The sequence below is a fragment of the Myxocyprinus asiaticus genome, chromosome 25 (assembly GCF_019703515.2).
Source record: "Myxocyprinus asiaticus isolate MX2 ecotype Aquarium Trade chromosome 25, UBuf_Myxa_2, whole genome shotgun sequence".
NCBI lineage: Eukaryota > Metazoa > Chordata > Actinopteri > Cypriniformes > Catostomidae > Myxocyprinus > Myxocyprinus asiaticus.
The window spans coordinates 14,847,680-14,871,194 of record NC_059368.1 but is presented as its reverse complement, the minus strand read 5'-3'; the positions used below and the strand labels follow the sequence as shown (position 1 = coordinate 14,871,194).

The 23,515-nt window shown below is 37.8% G+C and overlaps 1 protein-coding gene across 2 annotated transcripts in view; it reads right to left on the bottom strand.

The window, feature by feature from the left end:
* The window catches only part of LOC127415924 (serine/threonine-protein phosphatase 4 regulatory subunit 3-like), a 41,531-nt gene that overhangs the window by 12,350 nt on the left and 5,666 nt on the right, over window positions 1–23,515 (bottom strand). For both annotated transcript variants that reach the window (XM_051654938.1, XM_051654939.1), the window contains 6 exons: window positions 3,669–3,746; window positions 3,448–3,564; window positions 3,030–3,146; window positions 2,795–2,926; window positions 785–887; window positions 426–584 (listed from right to left, as the gene is read on the bottom strand). In XM_051654938.1, the coding sequence (XP_051510898.1) occupies window positions 426–584; window positions 785–887; window positions 2,795–2,926; window positions 3,030–3,146; window positions 3,448–3,564; window positions 3,669–3,746 (706 nt within the window). The remainder of the gene's footprint in view (window positions 1–425; window positions 585–784; window positions 888–2,794; window positions 2,927–3,029; window positions 3,147–3,447; window positions 3,565–3,668; window positions 3,747–23,515) is intronic.

The following is a 23,515-nucleotide window of genomic DNA, read 5'->3' as shown; positions in this document are numbered from 1 at the left end:
TTTGATCTAAACTTAGCTCAAAAGCTTTTTGTCTCACATGAGACAAGACAAAAAGGAGTCAAATTAGACAAGCATACAGCATTTGTTTGCTTTAGAAAATGCCTGACTGATGTTTGATAGCAATATAATGACACCATGAAATCAAAATTCCCTGGTTTGTTTTGTTCATACTAAAGTGAACATTAAAGTGCTATATGTTTCTTCACATCTGAATTAGTGTCTTCTGACATGGGAAGGGAAAATAATAACCAATAATATAATTGGCTACTTTTCACAATCCAATCCAATCTGGATGGATGGATAAAATCATTTTCCTGCTAAAAATTACATTTTCTTTGGAAACATTATGGAAGTTAAATGCACTGTGAAAGCAGTTTCATGTTGTCTTAAAATTCAATGCTGTGTGTGTGTGCACATACACTCACATAAGGCTAAGAAAGCATGTTGAGATACAGTAAGCACCAGCACTCTGCGAAGGATGTCTTTATTGATAATGTAGTTCTTTATGTGATACGTGTGATGCTCCACGCAGAAAGTGAGAAGCTCGACGATCAGAGCCAGCAGCTGGCACGTCTGGAAATCATCTGACGAGACAAACACACAGTGAGGAAAATGTTGTGCGGTCCTTAAATAGGTCTGCAAATGTCAATTGAGAAATGATTCCAAATGTCTGATGCACATAATCTTTAAACCTGTCAACAATAAACACTTATTTATAAAACATGATAGATCCTACAAGCATGCATCCATACACACAGACATTCAAAAACTTTTTTTTAATTACCTTTGCTGGGTTTTTCCTCTGTGGTGTTGGCCAGAAGTGGAGCAGAGAGCACATGCATGCAATGCTTATAGAAGAAACTCAAGAACTCAGTCTTCTCCGTTTTCTACAGGGAACCAAATAATTGCAACTGTTACAATCTAGCAGAAACTAACAGTTACTAGAACCTGCCAAATTACAATGACAAGATGGTGCAAAGTTTCAGACATCAATCAGGGTTCCCACACTTTTTGACCAATGAATTACCATGACTTTTCCATGACCCTTTCTGTCAGCAGGGCTCCAGACTGCAACTTAAATGGACGCAAATGTGACAATATAATTCATTTAAAATCTAGTCGCCACTGGTGACAGTCGGGGACAATTTTTGTGCATTCATATGCGGTTTCATCGGATATCATCTTGTGTTAAGGGATGCCACTGTGAGAGTTTTTGATGGTTAGATTACCGCCTAAGGAAAAATAAATAAATAAAATCGCAGGTTAACTGGTTTTACAATTATTTGCTAATTATCATTGCTAATTAATTATGCTACAGCACTGAGGCAAAAAAGTCATATCACATAACAACTGAAAATGTTAGTGGACGTATTGCTTGGGGATATATGGACGCCAAGCACAGAACTACAATAGGAAAACGGATAAATACAAAACAAATAAGAGGTGCTCCAGCATAGGACACAACACCTCTTATGCGCATCCCGAGCTCAGTGATGTGCTTCAATGTTACCAGAGCGCTTTGGGTTGCTTCAAAATTAAGATTTTTGTAGGTAATGTAAGATTATTGTAGGTGCGCAACATGTCGTTCACGGCATCCAACAGTTTTTCTTCTGCAACAGTTTATTTAAGCAATCCGTTGTCTGTCAGACACCCCACTATAAAGAATCGTCAACAGACTCAACAGAACAATACTGTCCTTTAACCTGTCCACAACACCTCGCAAATAAACCTGTGGACTATGCATAATGGAAACATTGCTTACAGCAGGCAATTTAAAGTTTGAAAATGACTAAAATTGAAATGTATTGCTGAATGCAGTGCATTTGTACACAAAAAATGCTTTAAAAAATGAGGATAATTTAATAAGCAATTTCTCAAAGTTGACACACTTGTAGTAACTACACTCAAATGCAAAACATAACAAAAAGTTGCATCTTTTAATTCATCACTTTAAAATCACCACAGCTAAAAACTATTGAACTTACTAGTTTGTTGTTGAATGACTAGTGGAAAATCCTGTCCCATTTGAAGGATGTGTATCCTTCTATGACTTCTGTCAGCATGTTTACATCCGTCGTGTTCAGATAGGAGTCTAACAGATCGAATTCCTCAGTTATATTTTGGAGTTCGTATGTAGCCCCAGTTTAACATGAATTGAAAGTTCATGTTCAGTCCACGACACCTGGCTAAGCGCCATGCAGACACCGTCCGTAACCATAGCAACAGCTCCACTACCCACATTTAGACTTACAAAATCTTACGAAAACTTTTATACTATATATATATATATATATATATATATATATATATATATATATATATATATATATATATATATATATGTGTGTATGTGTGTGTGTATATATATATATATGTTTTTTTTTTTTTTGTCACATGTAAATTAAACATTTCACTGTTTTTAACCGTAAATTTGAATTCTTCCAGTTAAATTAACTGACATTTTTAATAGCGGTTAATAGTAAAACCGTATAATCGCGGCATCCCTAGTTGTGACTTATTGAATTACATGTTCCAGTATATTTCCACCACTTTGCATCCTTTGTTTATAATGAGCTCGCTGCACTCAACAACATAGTGCGAGCCATGACATCACTCACAAATCAGACATCGCTATGGCTTGTTAGCAATTTTTACTACACGAGCAATATTTAGTGCATCCAATATTTCAAAGCATAATTTTCCATAATTTTTTCAGGCGAAATTCCTCAACATTGGCAGTTTTTCCATGACAGTGGGAACCCTGATTATACATTTATGTTAAACTAAGTCTCACATTAGCAGTTGCCAGCATGTTCTCTGGGTCCACTAGTGTCCGCAGTAACCCCATTAACTGTACAGCACCACCCAACTCTGGATCCGTGTCACAGATCATATGCTCAATGATCAGATTTATCAACAGAATGTCCTGTTCATAAAGAGAGAGAAGTATTGAGGGCGACAGGCATGGCTAACAGCAAACGGCTCTTTCAGCAAGATCACATGGGTCAGTGGGTGTGTGTGTCACTTACTTCATCGTTCTGTTGAGACTCCTGCATAACAAACTCTCGCACCATGGAGGGATTGTACTCCACCAGGTAGGAAAAGATATCAGTGGCCGCTCCACGCACATGCACATCGTCCATGCCCTTTCACACAAAACACATACACACGTTAGTAAACACAGAGAAAAAGTGCAAGTTTAAAATAAGATTTTCATTGAGAGGAAAGTTTGGGCTAGTAAGAGAAAGTTTCAGATGTTGCAGAACCTGTTCTCTACATAGTGTAACAATTTTAGATGTACAATAAGAAAGGGCATAAGAGTGGATTTCAGATGTTAAGGTATAGAAAGAAAAAAAGGAACAACCGAACTAAGGTTCACAACGAAGCATAAGCCTGTTCAGCTAGGGTTTGACAGTAAATCTCTTTGGAATAGCAAAGATCTCTTACAAGAATAACTTCCAGCGCTGGCAGGATTCCCATGTTGGAAAGCGTTTTGAAGAAAGCATCTCTGTTTTGTGGTTGTAACGTTTGGGAGAATGCACAAAACTCTTTGAGGAAATTTACCTGGATATGATATGATGACAGTATCAGTATCGTGACAGCAATGGGAAATGTAGCTTGTATCCATTGTTCAGTTATTGCATCTAATACTACTAAAGTTATCTTACCAATTCATGCCGTTTGTCATCATCTGTGGCTTCATCAGTTAGCTGTGCAAAGAGCTCAGTCAAAAACTTCTCATCGTCCTGAAAACAACAGACCCAAGAGAATAATCAGAAATAGTGTGCTCTGGATAAACTATCAAACAAACCTTGATATAATAAAAATTAAAAAAAACACACACTTCTGTTTAAATCTGAAAACAAATTGCTCTCGAAATAGCAGGGTGTATTTGTGCACAGGATACAGGAATCTGATGAGATGGCAGCAGCTATTATCTGATGAGTTTAGTCCTCAGAAGTGAAAAAAGCTCTACACAGATACACCAAACCCTTTAACAACGTGTAGTAAATTACGAAGACTTGAGAGCAACAATTATTTGAGATATATATATATATATATATATATATATATAAATAATTTTAGGGGTGTAACGGTTCTCTGTAAAAAAAAGGAATTGTACGGTTCACTGCCCACAATTGAGGAAGCATTGGCACCGCAGTTCACCTCAAGTTTATTGACGCATATGGAGCACAAGGTTTTGTGAGAAAAAGCGTCAAATAGACACGCACAGTTACAACCTCCGCTAATGCACCTGAATGGATCTGTAAATGGATACGTTCCACCTGTTGTTTCACGTGGGTCAACTTGATGGCACTGTTCTGCAAGGGTTGTATGTAGTTGAAAATGGAGAAAACGAGCCGCTGATAGAGAAGCCCCCTGCGTTATTCAGGTCTCCTGTCTGAAGACATTTTCTTTTTGCAGTCAATTACAACAGAGATGGTCAAAAAATGTTTACAAAACAAGCACCGTTTTCACACATTGCTCGTCATGAGTGCCGTTTACCTTTTAATACATCGACATATGATAATTTACACCGAAATCACCGGGGAAAGATAGCCCGGACACGCATAGAGCCACAGAAGAGCCAAACTGCACACACTCCCTTTCATTTTTAAGCAACCACTCAGTGCTGATTCAGACAAGCATAAAACGATAACTAAAGCGACTGGGGTCTTCATTGCCAACGATATGTTTCCCTACTGCGCTGACGAAGATGTGCGACTTCCACGTATGATTAAAACACTCAAGCTGCATCACAACAGCCCTCGTGTCCATTTTAATATCAAAGTTCCTTCTATAATGATGTACAGCTTCCGAATATTGAATATATGTGCAGTAGAGTTTGAAAGGTATTTTATGTCAATGCATGTAGCGTAATAGTGCAGGTATTAAGTTAAAATGTTGATTTATTAATTAGAGAAAAGGGTTTAGTTTAAGAAACTTAGTGAAAATTAACCATGGTTTTACTATAGTAATCATGACTGCTGTCACCATGGTTTTCTTTGCAGAAATCATGGTTTTGATACAATTAACCATGGTTAATATAATAACAGTAATACTGTAGTTTCCATATAGTATCCATGATTATAATATATATTGTAAACATGTCTGTAACCATGTTGATTTTGTGGCTTCTATGTTTTTACTACAAATACTAGTTAAACTATGGTTACTGTAAAACAATGATTTTTAATCAAGGGCAAACCTGTTGAAGTGTTTGTTACCAAATAGAGTATCCTTACTTTGGATTTGGCAGTAATATTTAATAATATTTTTTTCCTGTACATTGCAAATACCGAACCATACCGAAACTGTGTCCCTGAAACTGTGATACAAATTGAACCGTAAGAATTTTGAACCGTTACACCCTTTATATACATACATACATACACACACACACACACACACACACACACACACACACACACACACACACACACACACACGTATTAGGGATGGGCATTTTGGTAATTTTGTCTACTCAAGTACTCGGACTACTTACTCGAGTACTTGAGGGGCACTGACATGTACATAACTGTATATATAATAACATGTCTGACAAACGTCTTTGGCTGCTGAATTGCATCTTGTTCCAGTGTATCGTCTATTAATTTTTATAGGCTGTTATAAAATAATCTGTTACAAAATGTACAAACGATTGCATAATCAAAACATAATGCATCATATTTTGTCATTATGCGAAGGTTCGCTGCCCAAATGAAAGAATGGGCACAACGCGCGTCTGTCTGTTCTTCCTTCAGGTTACCATAGCAATCTTTGTAAGCACGCACCAGTTTTTTTCTTGACTGTCTGAGCAGTCTATTTTCAAATCGTTTTCAGTTTTGAAGACGGTGCATTCTGTTCCATTTAGCTGCACTCTGTCAAGCTGTTTGAATCACTCGCCTGCTGCATATGCGTTGAGTCCACTGCCACACGCGCCTGGTGTGTGTGTGTGTGTGTGTGTGTGTGTGTGTGTGTGTGTCCAAGTGTTCGCTCCTGTGGGAAAGCCGCGATGTTCCGTATTGTTGATGTTATAATTCATGAAGCGTTCCATTCAATTTGGAGAGTCTGAATTTCCACCTTTCAACTGGGTAAATTGCAATGGAATGACACTTTATGTTGGACTTCTAACTTGGAAACTGGTGCAGAAACCTTCAACTCCCATTTTGTCATGATGTAGGTGTGCATTACGTCACTTAGGGCAGGGAGGTTTACAGTCAGTAACAAACATTTACTTTTACTGAATAATATCCATTAACGAGTCAAAGTTCTTACATTAAATAATAATAAAACGTGTTTAGCAAATGTTTTGCAGAGACAGGTGTTCAAAACACGGTTAATTACACTGTTTTGATTATCGTAACGATAGCATTGCAGCATCGTATATCAGTTTGATTGCTATGAGACATCCCTGATAATCAATGTACCCCTCAAAACCACAACGTAATCAATCTCATAATTAAAAGTAAGCTCCCTCTTTGACACGTTTGCGTTTAGTTGTCAGGTAATTGTCATAGAATTTCAAATTAAGTGAAAAGTCACATCATGCGTGATCACATCGATCATCGTTTTCATGATCGATCATTGCTGCCACGTCCGAGTACCCGAGTACTCGTGCCCATCCCTAAAATATATATATATATATATATATAGTTGAAGTCAGAAGTTTACATACACTTAGGTTCAAGTCATTAAAACTCATTTTTTAACCACACCACAGATTTAATATTAGCAAACTATAGTTTTGGTAAGTCGTTTAGGACATCTACTTTGTGCATGACAAGTAATTTATCCAACAATTCTTTACAGACAGATTGTTTCACTTTTAATTGACTACATCACAATTCCAGTGGGTCAGACGTTTACATACACCAAGTTAACTGCCTTTAAGCAGCTTGGAAAATTCCAGAACATGATGTCAAGCCTTTAGACAATTAGCTTCTGATAGTAGGTGTACTGAATTGGAGATGTACCTGTGGATGTATTTTAAGGCCTACCTTCAAACTCAGTGACTCTTTGCTTGACATCATGGGAAAATCAAAAGAAATTAGCCAAGACCTCAGAAAAAAATTGTGGACATCCACAAATCTGGTTCATCCTGGAGAGAAATTTCCAAATGCCTGAAGGTTCAATCTGTACAAACAACAGTATGCAAGTATAAGCACCATGGGATCACGCAGCCATCACGCAGTCTCCTACAGATGAATGTAGTTTGGTGCGAAAAGTGCAAATCAATCCTAGAACAGCAGCAAAGGACCTTGTGAATATGCTGGAGGAAACAGGTAGACAAGTATCTATATCCATAGTAAAACGAGTCCTATATCATCATAGCCTGAAAGGCTGCTCAGCAAGGAAGAAGCCACTGCTCCAAAACTGCCATAAAAAAAAAAGCCAGACTACAGTTTTGCAAGTGTATATGGGGACAAAGTTCTTACTTTTTGGAGAAATGTCCTTTGGTCTGATGAAACAAAAATTTTACATTTTGGCCATAAGGACCACCGTTATGTTTGGAGGAAAAAGGGTTAAGCTTGCAAGCCGAAGAACACCATCCCAACAGTGAAGCATGGGGGTGGCAGCATCATGTTGTGGGGGTGCTTTGCTGCAGGAGGGACTGGTGCACTTCACAAAATAGATGGCATCATGAGAAAGGAAATTTATGTGGATATACTGAAGCAACATCAAGACATCAGCCATGAAGTTAAAGCTTGGTCGCAAATGGGTCTTCCAAATGGACAATGACCCCAAGCATACCTCCAAAGTTGTGGCAAAACGGCTCAAGGACAACAAAGTTGAGGTATTGGAGTGGCCATCTCAAAGCCCTGACCTCAATCCAATAGAATATTTGTGGGCAGAACTGAAAAAGCGTGTGCGAGCAAGGAGGCCTACAAACCTGACTCAGATACACCAGTTCTGTCTGGAGGAATGGGCCAAAATTCCAGCAACATATTGTGAGAAGCTTGTGGAAGGCTACCCAAAAGGTTTGACCCAAGTTAAACAATTTAAAGACAATGCTACCAAATGCTAACAAATTGTATGTAAACTTATTCCCAGTGGGTCAGGTGATGAAAGAAATAAAAGCTGAAATAAATCATTCTCTCTACTATTATTCTGACATTTCACATTCTAAAATAAAGTAGTGATCCTAACTGACCTAAGACAGGGAATGTGTTCTATGATTAAATGTCAGGAATTGTTAAAAACTGAGTTTAAATATATTTGGCTAAGGTGTATGTAAACTTCTGACTTCAACTGTATATATAAACACATTATGGTGCAATGAGAGCAGGCAAAAAGCACATTAGTGTTGAAATATTTATTTTTCAGCCAGTACTCAACAGTAAACAATCTTCCCTTTCTGAGAATGACATTTTCAATGGAGTCCACCTCTCTGCTGCATGATGCACCTTTCAGAGTACGGTGTGGATTGCAAACATAAAAATAGTTTTATTGCCCAGGTAGATTTGCTACAGTAGATCCATATTTTATCATTATATATATTTTTTAAACCCAGTTAAATATCAGCCACAACATTAAAACCACTGACAGGTGAAGTGAATAACATTTATTATCTCGTTACAATGGCACCTGTCAAGGGGTGGGATATATTAGGCAGCAACTGAACAGTCAGTTCTTGAATATCATGTGTTGGAAGCAGGAAAAATGGGCAAGAGTAAGGATCTAAGCGACTTTGACAAGGGCCAAATTGTGATGGCTAGACGACTGGGTCAGAGCATTTCCAAAATGGCAGGTCTTGTAAGAAAAGTGGTCCAAGGAAGGACAACTGGTGAACTGGCGACAGGGCTATGGGCGCCCAAGGCTCATTGATGCGTGTGGGGAGCGAAGGCTAGCCCATCTGGTCCGATCCCACAGAAGAGCTACTGTAGCACAAATTGCTGAAAAAATTAATGTTGGCCATGATAGAAAGGTGTTAGAACACACAGTGCATCGCAGCATGCTGTGTATGGGGCTGCGTAGCTGCAGACCAGTCAGAGTGCCCATGCTGACCTCTGTCCACCGCCGAAAGCGCCTACAATGGGCATGCGAGCATCAGAACTGGACCATAGAGCAATGGATGAAGGTGGCCTAGTATGACGAATAATGTTTTCTTTTAGATCATATGGATGGCCGGGTGCGTTTGCAACATTTACATGTAGAAGAGATGGCAGCAGAATGCACCATGGGAAGAAGGCAGGCCAGGAGGCAGTGTGATGCCCTGGGCAATGTTCTGCTAGGAAACCTTGGGTTCTGGTATTCGTGTGGATGTTACTTTGACACGTACCACCTACCTAAAGATTGTTGCAGACCACGTACACCCCTTCATGGCAACAGTATTCCCTGATGGCAGTGGCTTCTTTCAGCAGGATAACACACCCTGCCACACCACAAAAAAATTTCAGGAATGGTTTGAGGAACATGACAAAGTGTTCAAGGTGTTGACCTGGCCTCAAAATTCCCCAGATCTCAATCCGACTGAGCATCTATGGGATGTGCTGGACCAACAAGTCCGATCCATGGAGGCCCCACCTCTCAATTTACAGGACTTAAAGGATCTGCTGCTAACGTCTTGGTGCCAGATACCAAAGGACACCTTCAGAGGTCTTGTGGAGTCCATGCCTCGACGGGTCAGAGCTGTTGCGGCTTGAGGGGGACCTACACGATATTAGGCAGGTGGTTTTAATGTTGTGACTGATCGATGTATTATTGCAATATAAAATAATAATGTTAAGAAATTATTATAGAAATATTTTATTGTATAGTAAAAACAATAATAATAATTTACCATTATTATTCAATAGTAATTTATTTCTTTATTCATTTCTTAACTTGCTCGTGGCATTGCTATGCAGTCCGGTTAAACCCTCAAGCCCTTATTTTGGCGGAAGCTTTTATTTTGTAGTGGAGACTGGACACCAACCTTTTAATGCCTTGCTGTCCACAAAAACACACTGTCATAGGGCTATTTTAAATTTGTATAGTAAATGGTAGCAGTCAAATATCAAGGTATGTGAAATTACGCAAATGTGCAATTTGTGTAACTGGAGTGCTTTAAATATAACACGCTCAGCGCACATTAGCACACCGAACAGTACTCAGAGCACATCTGTCAGGGCACCAGATAGACGGAATGTGTGTATCGAGCACATAACCGCTGTGAAACCACTGAAAAGCATGTGTAATACACTGACCTAATTTACATGCATTTAAGAAAGCACTAGGCCCACACACTACAGATAAAACAGCTGCACACATAAGTGCAGCACAGCTAGCAGCACGTTCAGACTATTTAATTAATTCAATCACAGCCCTCGCAGTTCGCACTGGGTCATATTGTGATTTCGCTTTTATTTCGATTAATTGCGCCGCCCTAAATTTATGGTTGTAAATATATATTTTTCTAATGTTATTTTGGGTCCACTCTAAAGTGGAATCAGAGACAGAGAGCCTAAAATCTTGATCTCAAGCTGAATTAGAGGGTGACTGGTGCTGTATTTTTGATCAATGCATGTTGCAGCAAGGTTTGTCATGGCACTGCTACTGTACCACCTTTTCATGTATATAAAATATTACACTTAAAAAAATGAGGAACCAGATATTGTTTGACATCACTTTGTCATGGGAAAGTAATTGATCAGTCTATCCCCTAAAAAACAGCTCTATGGTTTGTTGTTTATTTAACATCTAGGCTCATCAGAAAACAACGTGATATTTTAGCACACTACAGTTCTTTATATGTACATGTATTTACAAGGACAAAACCACCATATTGAAATTGTAACAAGGTTTGAGTCTATGAAGGAGAACGATCATCCAGCCTGCCTGCAAAGCATTTGTGACATCATATGATATGGCTCTAAAGAACATGATGGTGCTGTTTCCATGGAAACAAGCCCCCTCCCCTAATTCCAGTCCCTGTATCAAACAGTTCCACTGTAAGGACTTCATATAGGCATAGGTGTGAAGCACATACATAAATCCATGAATATATCCAAAAATCTAGCCACAAATTGATGTTAAATTAAAAATAAAACCAACACCTTGGATGCCATACTGTAAAAAAAAGCTCTTTAACAAAATGGTGAAAAGGTCAATTAGGATGCCTGCTTCATATTAGGTGAGGTGATAAAAGTATCCTTCAAAAACTCCTATGTTCACAAATTTGTGCAGACGAGCATTATGCAACCTGTGTGAAGCATTAATGAACCAGAATAATTACAACAACAAAAATGTTTCTGATCCAATCACTAAAGCAATAAAGCTGTTAACTTAAATAAAACCCAAAGAGCTTCAGATGCAAATGTATTGTCTACATCTGCAGAGCTTTTGGTGTGGAAGCAATAAAGACTTCTCTATGACCTTTACAAAAGGGAACCAAAGTTAACCCCACCATGAACATCCCATTGAGACCAATGAGATGGTCTTGGGTAATGGAAAAAAGGGAAATGTTAGTAGCAACACAAACATTTGAACATGTAAGCTTATTCACTGTATCTTCTGCAAACAGGATCCTCTGTAGAGGATGCATTCAAGTTGTTGAGAAGGAACTTGCTGGTGTGTTAATTGTTGAGAAGGCACATAATGAGTCTGTCTAGTGCATGTTGTTACCTGTGAGATGTAAAGTGAGAAGGCTGCTTCTATGCATTAAGTGTTAATCTATGACCCCGTTTCCACCTGGTAATAACATGTATTTTTGGTGATCGGATCACATGTGGTCAAAGCTAAATACAGGTCTAAACTAGAGCCCGACCGATATGGGATTTTTGAGACCGATACCAATTTTAGAGGGGGAAAATTCACAGATTACCGACAGAGTGGTGGATATAGTTAATTTTTGAGCTGGAATGAAAATAGACCTTTTCTATGTGAACTGTTCACCGATTTTGCACCGATACAACTATGCAAAGGTACTCAGAAGGCTGCTTTCTTAAACATTTTTTTTTTAAAGAACATTTGACATTATTATTGTCAACTAATTGTAGAAATGAACACTGAGAAAATAAAGAATAATTAAAAATACAACAAATAGCTTAATAAACATCAGTACTGTATGTTTAGTATCAGTCAATGGCTGACCATTAACAAAGAATCAATACAAATACAATAAATAGCTAAATAAACATCAGTACTGTTTAGTATAAGTCAACTGCTGAACATTAAAATAAAGAATAAATAAAAATACAATACATAGCTAAATAAACATCAGTACTGTTTAGTATAAGTCAATTGCTGGCCATTTAAATAAAGAATGAATAATACAATAAATAGCTAAATAAAAATCAGTACTGTATGTTTAGTATCAGTCAATTACTGACCATTAAAATAAATAAAAATGAAATAAATAGCTAAATAAATATCAGTACTGTTTACTATCAGTCAAATGCTGGCCATTAAAATAAAGAATAAATAAAAATAAAATAAATAGCTAAATAAACATCAGTACTGTTTAGTATCAGTCAAATGCTGACTATATTAATACTGCAGCAGTGTTACACCATATTCTGCTATACAATTTCAGGGGAAACTTTCAACAGTAGAAAACCAGACTTAAATATTACATTTTATAAATGCAACAACTGAAATTGTTCGGTTGAAGGGGGTAACAAACTGTGAATCCTGAACAAAACAGTTGGGTGAATACATGTTTACACATTAGCTTCCACTCAGCTGACAAGCAATTAAAATAGCTACTTGGTTAGCTAGTTAGCTTTAAGCTCGTTGTCATGGAGAGTAAAAGATGGACGTTGTTTATTTACTTTCCAGCATTGCATCTCACCAACTAGGCAACAACGTAGCGTGAAAACAACACTCAACAGGCACAATCCACCACCGCACTGTTGTCTGCTGAGCTGCAAAAAGATGCTCTGATGGTTACCTTTCAATCTGCTACATTACTTACTGCACTAAAAAATTATAGCTTGCTAACACAGCAAACAGATGTGATAAACATGAGTGACATGGTTGTCAGGGACAGGGTTAACATTATACTAGTTATATTGAAAAGGGAAAATGATGGGGTCATTGTTTATTAACTTTTCAGTATGTATTTCACAAACTAGTTAGCAACTTACCGAGAACACACCGCTTAACACCGCACCGCTTAACTCCGCCCTGTCTGGAGAGCCACCGTCAGCTCAGAGTCAGCTCTGTAAACAATGGAGTTGGAGCGCACTCTGCTGGACAAACTACGTTATGACACCAATTCTAAAGCATTGTTTTCTGCATTATATGTTCTGAAAAAATATTTTCATACCTGCGCATATTGGTAAACATATACGGCGATACCGATATATCGGTGAAAGGCTAATATCGGCACTAGTCTAAACGTGATTGGAAAACCACATATGTATGTGGTCAAAAACACATCTGAACGCATCACATTTGATGTGTAAACACTATCCGTCCTGAATGCGTCCCGGCAGCAGCAAAGCGCAACCCTCATCTGCCAATCACCGCTGCACTAAAACAAGAGTTTAAACTTTGCTGGTTATGAGTGGTTTAAAAGGTAATAACCGTCCGATCAGAAAAATTAAAAAGTGGATATATACACAAGGGTGAGAACTTCATAGATCATCTTCAGTATGTCTGATATCAACATGCAGAGACACAGATGAGAAGCATGAACATCTGCAGCTCAGGTTAATACAACTAATCCACTAAAATAAGGATACAACTTGAAATATTGCTTTTGTGCGTAGATTAAATTTCAGCTGCATCTGGGAGAAATAGCACGCCCTTTTTTTCATGCTTTCTCTTACTTTGTTGAGGTGCATTATCATGCAGTAACACACAAGACATAGTGATTGATGTCGTCATGAAACAGAGACCCTCCCCTCCAAATCTGATTACACAAGTAGTCACAGGAGATGCATTTAAGCGACTAGGTGTAAACAGAGATGTGTCTCACCTGATCACATGAGATCGAATCACCCGAGAAGCATCTTAATACCAGGTGTAAACGGGGTCTATATCTTCTTTATCCCAGTACAGCTCTTAAAAGGAATGTTCTGAGTTCAATACAAGTTAAGCTCAATCAACAGCATTTGTGGCATAATGTTGATTACCACATAAAATTCAGCGCTCCAGACTAACTTTTGAGAGCGATGGCACCAGCAACTCATTTGCAAGCACTGGTGAGGGGTGGGGGTTTGCAGTCTAAAAAATTACAAATTTTATGACAGAAACTAATAATAAAATAAATTTATATTACATAAATAAGTGCAATTACCAATAATATTGCATATTTTGCCCCACTGAAATGCTCATTGGATGATAAGGCATTGATTTTGAGTTGGTATGCAGATGTAAATTTACTGGCTATAAGGTTATCTGTAGCATCTTAAAATGTAGTAAGTTAACACTTAATTTAGATAGGGTAAATTATTCTGAAAGTGCAACTGAATTGGGTCTCCTTTCATCAGGATCTTTTTGATACATGTTTAGTCATCTCATGGAAACTTGAAAGCAACAAAACCAGTTAGATTTTTCTACAATCAGAGGGCATTAAAAGAGAACATATTTTACACAGAAGAAAAACTAGCTATATACATAATTCACAAAGATCCAGGCTTTAACACCCTTGATTCTATTTTCCATTTTCCCCTATAGAATTGACCAGTATTTTTTTTTTACAAAACCATGGAAACCTCAGGTAAAACCAAGTATTTTCACTACCATGGTTAGATGTAACATGATTTCTATAAAACAAATTATCAGGTGTAAATCGGATGTTTCATCATGATACGATCTTATATCGATTCTCTTGGCCTGCGATCCGATATTTGCCGATACTTTAAAGTCTGCCCCGATATGATTGCGATCGATATTCCGATATTATGTGCCTATTTTACACAATTAAAAATATTGTGCCCTCAAATGCAACAAATATAATTTCAATATATTATTGAGTTCTCTGAAAAGTGCACATTTAGTATTCACATTGGGACATCCACAGTAAAATAAGGTACTTCAGATGTTGAAAAAAATAATACAGATAATAACATAAAAAAAATAACATCACACACAAGTGATCATCAATCGTTTGATTACAGCTCATTTTTCAGTTTAGTCCAATTCAAAGTACTTACATACCCATGACTTGTTTCCAACTATCTAAAAAAAAAAAATCACATTCCATACAATTTTGCTAATACCACAACACTGTAGTATGGTACCAAAATTAGCAACAAGATTATATTTTACAGTTTGTTTTACTTTTTTGGTATCACGATATTTCGTTAGTAACATTATACCGCACAACCCTAAGCAGCAGTGTCACATTTTTGCTGAACTTTAATGTATAAACCTGTTAATTTGACATGCAAATGTTATTACACCTACCGGTACATAAAAAGCAATCTTTGCAAACAAGTGACGCAATTAAACTAAACTATCGCTCTTGTTTATGAACAACTAAGCAGACTATCGTACCATGTCTGACATTGGAGCAATCTAGTTTTGCTTCACCACATCGTGCGGCTCATACACTATATGGCCAAACGTTTGTGGACACCATATGTGCTTGATGAACATTTGATTTCAAAACCTTAGGCATCAATTTCCCCCTTTGCTGTAATAACAGCTTCCACTCTTTTGGGAAGGCTTTCCACTATACTGTATGTAGTAACATGGCTGCAGGGATTTGCTCCCATTCAGACACAAGGCTATCAGTGAGGTAAGGAACTGATGTTGGTCGATGGGGCCTGACTTACAGTTGCTGTTCCAGTTCACCCCAAAAGTGATCAGTGGGGTTCAGGTCTGGGCTTTGTGCAGGCCAGTCAATTTCTTCCACGCCAGACACAGTAAACCATTTCTTTATGGACATCACTTTGTTCACAGGGGCATTGTCATGCTGGAATAGAAAAGGGCTATCCCCAAACAGTTGCCACAAATTTGGTAGCACACAAAGCCCAAGCCATTACATAAAAAAACATTAAGATTTTTCTTTACTGGATTTAATGGAGTAACCAAATTCGTTAATTAGAAGGGGGTGTCCACAAACTTTGGCCATATTGTGTACTACAGCACATTTCCCAAGAAAGACTGAAACAGCTAAATTTGCTTTACCACTGAATGTCAGGTGTTTAAAGATGAAGTTATCTGCTTTAAGCGTTTCACTTCAAGCAGCTGTTGCATCGCTCATCTCCATCTCTCTAGAGCGCTATCTGACATGTACAGGTATTTTTTCTGAATTTTGAATAATATAAATAGGCCTATGTAATGATTGACATAATATAAATAATGTAAATACATATTAAAAACATCATTCTATTATCTATATTTAATATATTTTCCATAAACATAACTGATTTAGCAGCAAGGTCCCCTTTTTCACTGTTCCATCTCTTAATTTTCAGTGCATTTTGTCAACTTTAAGGCCTTTTCATACCAAACGCGAACCTTCGCCGTGATTAACATTTTTTTACGGAAACAATGGATTCCTAACGAGCCCTTCACACCTGTCGAATCACGCGCTGACAAAGCGAAGATTTTTTTTTGCGGTGAGTGTGTTGAATGTTTTTTTCCTTGCCCGGCGAAGAAATGCCCCGACCAAAAAATTTAAGCTGTGAATCACATGTCAGAAGCTGCAGTTCCCAAAACCAGCAGAACAGGTGGTGCTAAAGCACAGAAAGCTATTTTGACCACCGACTAGGGATGCTGCAATTAAAAAATAGTTTTTACTATTAACCGCAATTAAAAATGTCACAGTTAATTTAACCAAAAGAATTTAAAATCCACGTTTAAAAACCGTGAAATGCTTTATTTACACGTGGCGAAAATATTGTGAATATAATATAAAAGGAGTTACTCATAAGATTTTGTAAGCCTAAATGTGAAAACCTTGTGTGTGGGTACTGGAGCTGTTGCTATGGTTACGGACGGTGTCCGTGTGGTACTTGGCCAGGTGTCACCGACTGAACGTGAACTTTCAATTTACGTGAAACTGGGGCTACTACACACAAAATCCAAAATATAAGAGGAATTCGATCTACCAGACTCATATCCACCAAAAAAACAGCTGTTTGGGAGCATTTAAATGATTGACTGAAGACAACGGATGTAAATTATGCAGACAGAAGTCATAGAAAGATACACATCCTACAAATGGGACAGCATGCTCCACTAGTCACACAACAACAAACTAGTAAGTTTAATATTTTTAGCTGTGGTGATTTTAAAGGGATGAATTAAAACATTTTGTAACTTTTTGCAACTTTTTGTCATGCTTAAACGTGCAGACAGCGCATGGTGCATTGCGTGTAGTTACTATTAGAGTAAACTTTGAAAAGTTGCATCTTAAATCGACATCATTAAAGAATTTCTTGTATATATTCACTGCATTAAACAATAAATGTACATTTTAGTCATTATAAGACTTTAAACTGTCTGCTGTTAGCAATGTTCCCATTATTATGCATAGTCCACAGGTTTATTTGTGAGGTGTTGTTGACAGTATTTTTATAGAGTCTGTTCCAATTCTTTATGTTGGGGTGTCTGACAGAAAAGATTGCTTTAATAAAATGTTGCAGAAGAAAAAAAAAAACTGCTGGATGCCGTGAACTAGGCTACATGTTGCACACCCACAATAATCTTACATTTACACTTCTGAAGCACTCCGGTTACATTGAAGCACATCACTGAGCTCGGAATGCGCATAAGCGGTGTCATGCGTTAGATTGGAGCTTCTATTTATTTTTTCGTGTATTTATCAGTTTTCTTTAGGGGTGCACCAATCTAAATCGACCAATTTCAGTCTTAAATCCATGATCGGCAATTAGCCAATTGTGCCTAGATTCAAGGATTATCTTTTTTGCAGCACACATACACTGCTACTCTAATGAATAAGCACTTGCTTAGCCCTTGAAGCATACAGTGTGGCCACTGGAGGGTGAGTTGGTGGGAATTCTAAGCATTCACGAATTTAAACTTTTAGACATGCTGTAATTTAAATGAATATGCCGGTTTGTTTTAAAACATGTGTAAGAATAACGTGTATGAACATTAAGCTGCCCATTTTCTAGAGTAAATACAGTAGTTATTCGTGCTCACCGTGCAGTGAGTCAGGAGAGGATAAAGAGACTGCAAACAGGCATAAAACTGATTAAACAACAAATAAACATGCAAATACAAATCAGAGTATACGTGATGCAACGCGAGTTGTGACAACCAGACAGTGTGTGGAGCGATAGAGACTGTTTGAGCAATCACAGGGCTCCAGACTGCAACTAAAATGGTTGCAAATGCGACCAAAAATAATTGATTGCGACAATAATTCAAAATCTAGTCGCCATTGACAGTTGGGTTGTGTGCGCTCATATGTAGTTTTGTCAGATATCATCTTGTGAGTTACTGAATACATCTTTTCACCCGTTCTGTTGTGATGAGCGCACTGCACCACATGCAACAGTAAACCCAGCGTGAGAGAGTAGTGGCCAAATGACTTTTTAGAACCGGGTCTTTTTCATGAATCACCCGACAAGAGCTCGTTTGAACACAGAAGCTCAGGTTAGCAGTCACTTTCTCAGCGAATCAATGTGTTCACAACTGGGAGTGTAGACATTTCAAAATAAGATTCCCATGTGTATTTCAGGCTTCTTTTTTTCTCCATGCGCTCCAAGTCCTCCCTTGCGACTCCAGGAGTGGTAGTCAGCATCTTTACTCGCTGAACTACCCAGGCCCCCGTATTTCGGGCTTCTTTATAATTAAAAGTCCCGCACCACCGTGTGTGTGTGTGTGTGTGTGTGTGTGTGTGTGTGATATATATATATATATATCATACATACAGTACCTTTTCAGACCCCTGACCAATTATCTCATATTACTGAAATTTCATTCTGTTTGATATTTAGCACTGGAACTTAATCAATTATTGTTAGGAGACATTGGTTTTATGCTGGGAAATATTTGTAAAAAAAAAAAAATTCTCGATTGCATAAGTATTCAACTCCTCTGCTGTTGAAGCTGCCAGGTTACAGCGATGAAAGAAACTGACCTAACAAGGACACAATTACTTTACCACTGGCATCCACCTGTGAACCATTAAAGCTGCAAATCACATTTTCTGGATAAAAAAACCCATTGTTGAAGGATCATTGGTCAGTCCACAGAAGTTAGAGATGAAGTAATAAAAATGCTTAGATTAGGGAAAAGGTACAAAATAATATCCAAATGTTTGGATATCCCAGTGAGCACAGTTGGATCAATAATCAGGAACAGGAAGCTGCGCCACACCACCTAAGTACTGCCAAGAAAAGGACGTCCATCAAAACTCAGCGCTCTAACAAAAAGGAGACTTGTGAGAGAAGCCACAGAGAGGCCAACAATCTCTTTGAAGGAGCTACAAAGTTCAGTGGCAGGGAGTGGAGTAATGTGCACCAGTCAACCGCTGGCCTGTATGGAAGGGTAGCAAGAAAGAAGCCGTTATTCAAAAAGTACCATGTGAAAGCATGTCTGGAGTTTGCCAGAAAGCATGTTAGTGATGCAGCTGCGATGTGAGAGAAGGTTTTGTGGTCAGATGAGACCAAGATAGAGCTTTTTGGCCAAAACTCCAAGCGCTATGTGTGGGGCAAACCTAACACTTCCTATGCCTCAAGACACACCATCCCTACAGTGAAGTATGGTGGTGGCAGCATCATGCTGTGGAGATGCTTCTCATCAGCAGGGACTGGGCATCTTGTTAGAATTGAAGGAAGAATGGATGGAGCAAAATATAGGGAAATACTGCAAGAGAACCTGCTTCAGTCCGCTAAAAAACTGAAGCTTGGGAGGAAATTCACCTTTCTGCAAGACAATGATCGCAAGCACAAGGCCAAAGCAACATAGGAGTGGCTCAAGAACAAAAAATGTCCTACAGTGGAGTTTAAATATATTTGGGTAAATCGTATGTAAACTTTTGACTTCAACTGTATCTCTGCCGTGTAGAGGTGTGAATCTTCACTGGCCTCACGATTCGATTACAATTCAAAGGGTAACGATTTGATTATAAAACGATTCTTGGTTCATCTTGTCCTTCAATTTCTTTCTGTTTTCAGTTTATTTTATTTAACAGCTGTTTTAAAAAATCAGAACGAGTCACATTACATAAACTGGCCTTTTACATTCAGTATGAGCTGTGAACAAAACATGGAACATTCACAAGATTAAATAAATGGTTCTGTAGTTAAAAACAGTATCTCAGTTTTTCAATTTCTTTCTTTAGAACCTTATAACAAAATCTCTTAAAAGCACAGGAAAAAAAAAATATTGGTTCTCCATCAAAACACACTGAATACTTTTACTTCAACTCATTATATAATTTTTTTTAATTTTTGTTTAAGCATTGTAAATAATTTAATAGTATTTAATTATTATTTAAAATTAATCTATGCCATGCTATTCATTTTAATTTTTAACCACAACTGGAAGTTGCTGGTCCAGGATGATGCATATATCTGCTTCTATGAGAGAGCACCTGTCAGCTTCTCCTCTCCTCACCTGCAGAGGTGACAGTAAAGCTGTTTAAATAGCGCAGTTGTTGCTTCAGAAATTTATCAAGCGTCTCGTATGCACGATTCCATCTGTTTGCTCTACGAGTAGAAGATCGCACGACCCTGTCGCAAAAGCAATGATGGATTCAAATCTTTATCATCAGGTGTGCGCGCTATCCTGATGAATAACTGGCAATAAAGCAAAAGCCGATGAAATGGAGAGCACGCAAGAGTAGAGAAAGGCATCGGGGGAAAAAAAGAATTAAATGAAAACATCACCAACATCTCCCGAACTGCTGCCTCGTCATTATTTTCTTCTGTGTTTTCCCCCGTTGTGTGCAAATCAGTGCAATAATGGGTGCAAGCTCGTCTTTCATGTTGTTTGTTGGCTTATCACGAATAAACTCTCCCGTTACTACGTGCGTGGGTTTGTGAAAGAATTTCGGGATCGTAGTTTCATTCGGGCACAAATGGTCATGTGTTTGATACAGCTGGTCTGCAAACAGTCGTGTTTATGCACTTGACTTTAGTGTATGTACTTAACTCGTGTCTTTGTTTCTACATCTGCCTTTGGTGCGTGCGCCACTGCTCTACTGTGATTTAAACTGAACTCAGAATCGATTCTGATTCTTTTGAGAATCAATTCAGAATCGTTTGAGTATGAATCGTGATGCATCGCTGAAACGATTTTTTCCCCCATCTCTACTGCTGTGTGTTATGCCCTCATGGATTTTACTGGATGCCAGTATGTCACAATGACCTTTAATATTGACAACAAGTCAAGTCACGTGGCTTTATTGTTATTTCAACCATTTACAGCAGGTACAGTACACAGTGAAACAAAACAATGTTCCTCCAGGTCCATGGTGCCACATAAAAACAACACAGAACTACATGCGACTACAAAGAACTAAATAAGACTAAAGACAAACACAGGACTACATAAAGTGCACATGTGCAAACAGCACAAGACAGTACAATAATTACTAAAACAGGACTATTCATAACTGTTTTCAATACAAATAAATGTCAGCAATTAACAATTTATGTAATTTTACTGTGTGGGACATAAACATAACTGCAGAATATAACTTGCAAAAGTGTGGCTAAGGGCACTTTTTTAAAAAAAAATCAGTATCGGCCAATCTTAGTGTTAAAAAAATAAAAATAAAAAATGGGTATCGGCCTCAAATTTCCTGATCATTGCACCACTAGTTCTTACTGTAGGGCTGCCCTTAGCATCCACAAATTTCCCAGAAATACGTCCAATAAGACATTCAATTGTGATATGTTATGCATTTTTTCATTAGTGCTGTTGGATAATAATAACATTTGCAAATAATCGTGAAACTGGTTAACCGTGATTTTTTTCCTCAGATGGTAATCTAACAGTCAAAAACTCAAACCGCGGCATTCCTACCACCAACATTAAAGGATTAGTTCAAAGTAAAATTCTCTCATAATTTACTCACCCTCATGCCATCCCAGATGTGTATGACTTTTTTTCTCTTTAGAACACAAGATTTTTAGAAGAATAATTCAGCTCTGTTGGTCCATAAAATGCAAGTGAATGGGTGCCAAATTTCTGTAGCTCTAAAAAGCACATACAGCCATCATAAAAGTAATCCGTTCGACTCTAGTGGATTAATTAGTCTTCTGAAGCGAAACGTTAGGTGTGTGAGAAATGGGTCAATATTTAAAACTTTTTTTTTTTTTTTTTACAAAAAATATACTTCTAAAAATCTTAATTTATGTTCTGCTGAAGAAAGACAGTCATACACCCCTTGGATGGCATGAGGGTGAGTAAATTATGAGAGAATTTTCATTTTTGGGTGAACTATTCCTTTAAACGCTGAAAGAACTCCTGAGGAAATCCTTAACCAGCATTGAGGACGCGTGTTTCATTTGCATCAAATGCCTTAAAAAGTTTTTTCTCCTATGGGTTCTCTTAACATGTCAATTATATTGGGGCATCACTGCCTTCCATGACCATTAAAAATACTATCTGATCTTACATGGATTGGCTTCATAATGTATTCCATATAGCTGTATTTTTTCCTTTGCATGTAATCTTGAAAATGTCTTTGTATATCAAAAATGTGGTATTGTCTCCTCAAAATCTGTGCAATTGTTAATAGTTGTTAACAGCTGTCGCTGGCAAGTATTAAAGTATCTAAAAATGGGTCAGACTGAAGATGGTTTTGTTGGGTGAGGTGTTGTATTTCTTGCATTGTATAGACTCTTGTGCATTTAAACGCAGTCACGTTTAGTTAGTAACATGTTTTGAGCAAATTTAGATACACATGCAATAAGATACAATCAGTATAGTTCAAATTGACAACATCAGTTACAACAGTCATTATATATGTGCATTACGCAGTGATGGAAAAATTGTTTTACTTATACATGTGGCAGTGGCATATAATCACTCTTATTTCAAATAACGTTTTAACCGTTAATATTTTTTTACACTCAAATTGTTTTAATTACCCCTCAGACTGTGTACACATGATAATACTGCCAGTCAATTTGTCCAGCAGGTGAACTGAAATAGTTTGTGAAGTGTCTCAAATGTATTCTTTCTCGCCAAATCAACAACAAACTCTTCACCACTGCAGCAGCTTGTAGAGAAACTAGTTTTCTTTTTTGGATCTGCTTGTAAATAGTGGTCAACCGATATATTGCCTAGACCAATAAATCGGCCGATATTCAGAATTTTTTAATTAACGGTCAATACATTTTCCCCTTTGGCCGATTTGTTTCTTGATGGCACTCAGAATTGCCTGCTTGCATGTGAAGCGACTGAGACTAGTCACGGTTTGTTTTGTTGTTACATGCCATCGTGTTACTACAATAGACAGGTGTACAACGCTCTCATTTAAACGGTACGCATATCAGAGCCGCAGCAGACGCGTTTGAGCTCATAATGTTAAAGTGCTCACCTGTTTCATTCTCCCTCTCTCTCATCAACAGTTCCCTGTAACTTTTAACTGTCTTATCTAATGATAAAAATGTAAATATCAATAAAATTTATATCATATACCTTCTGC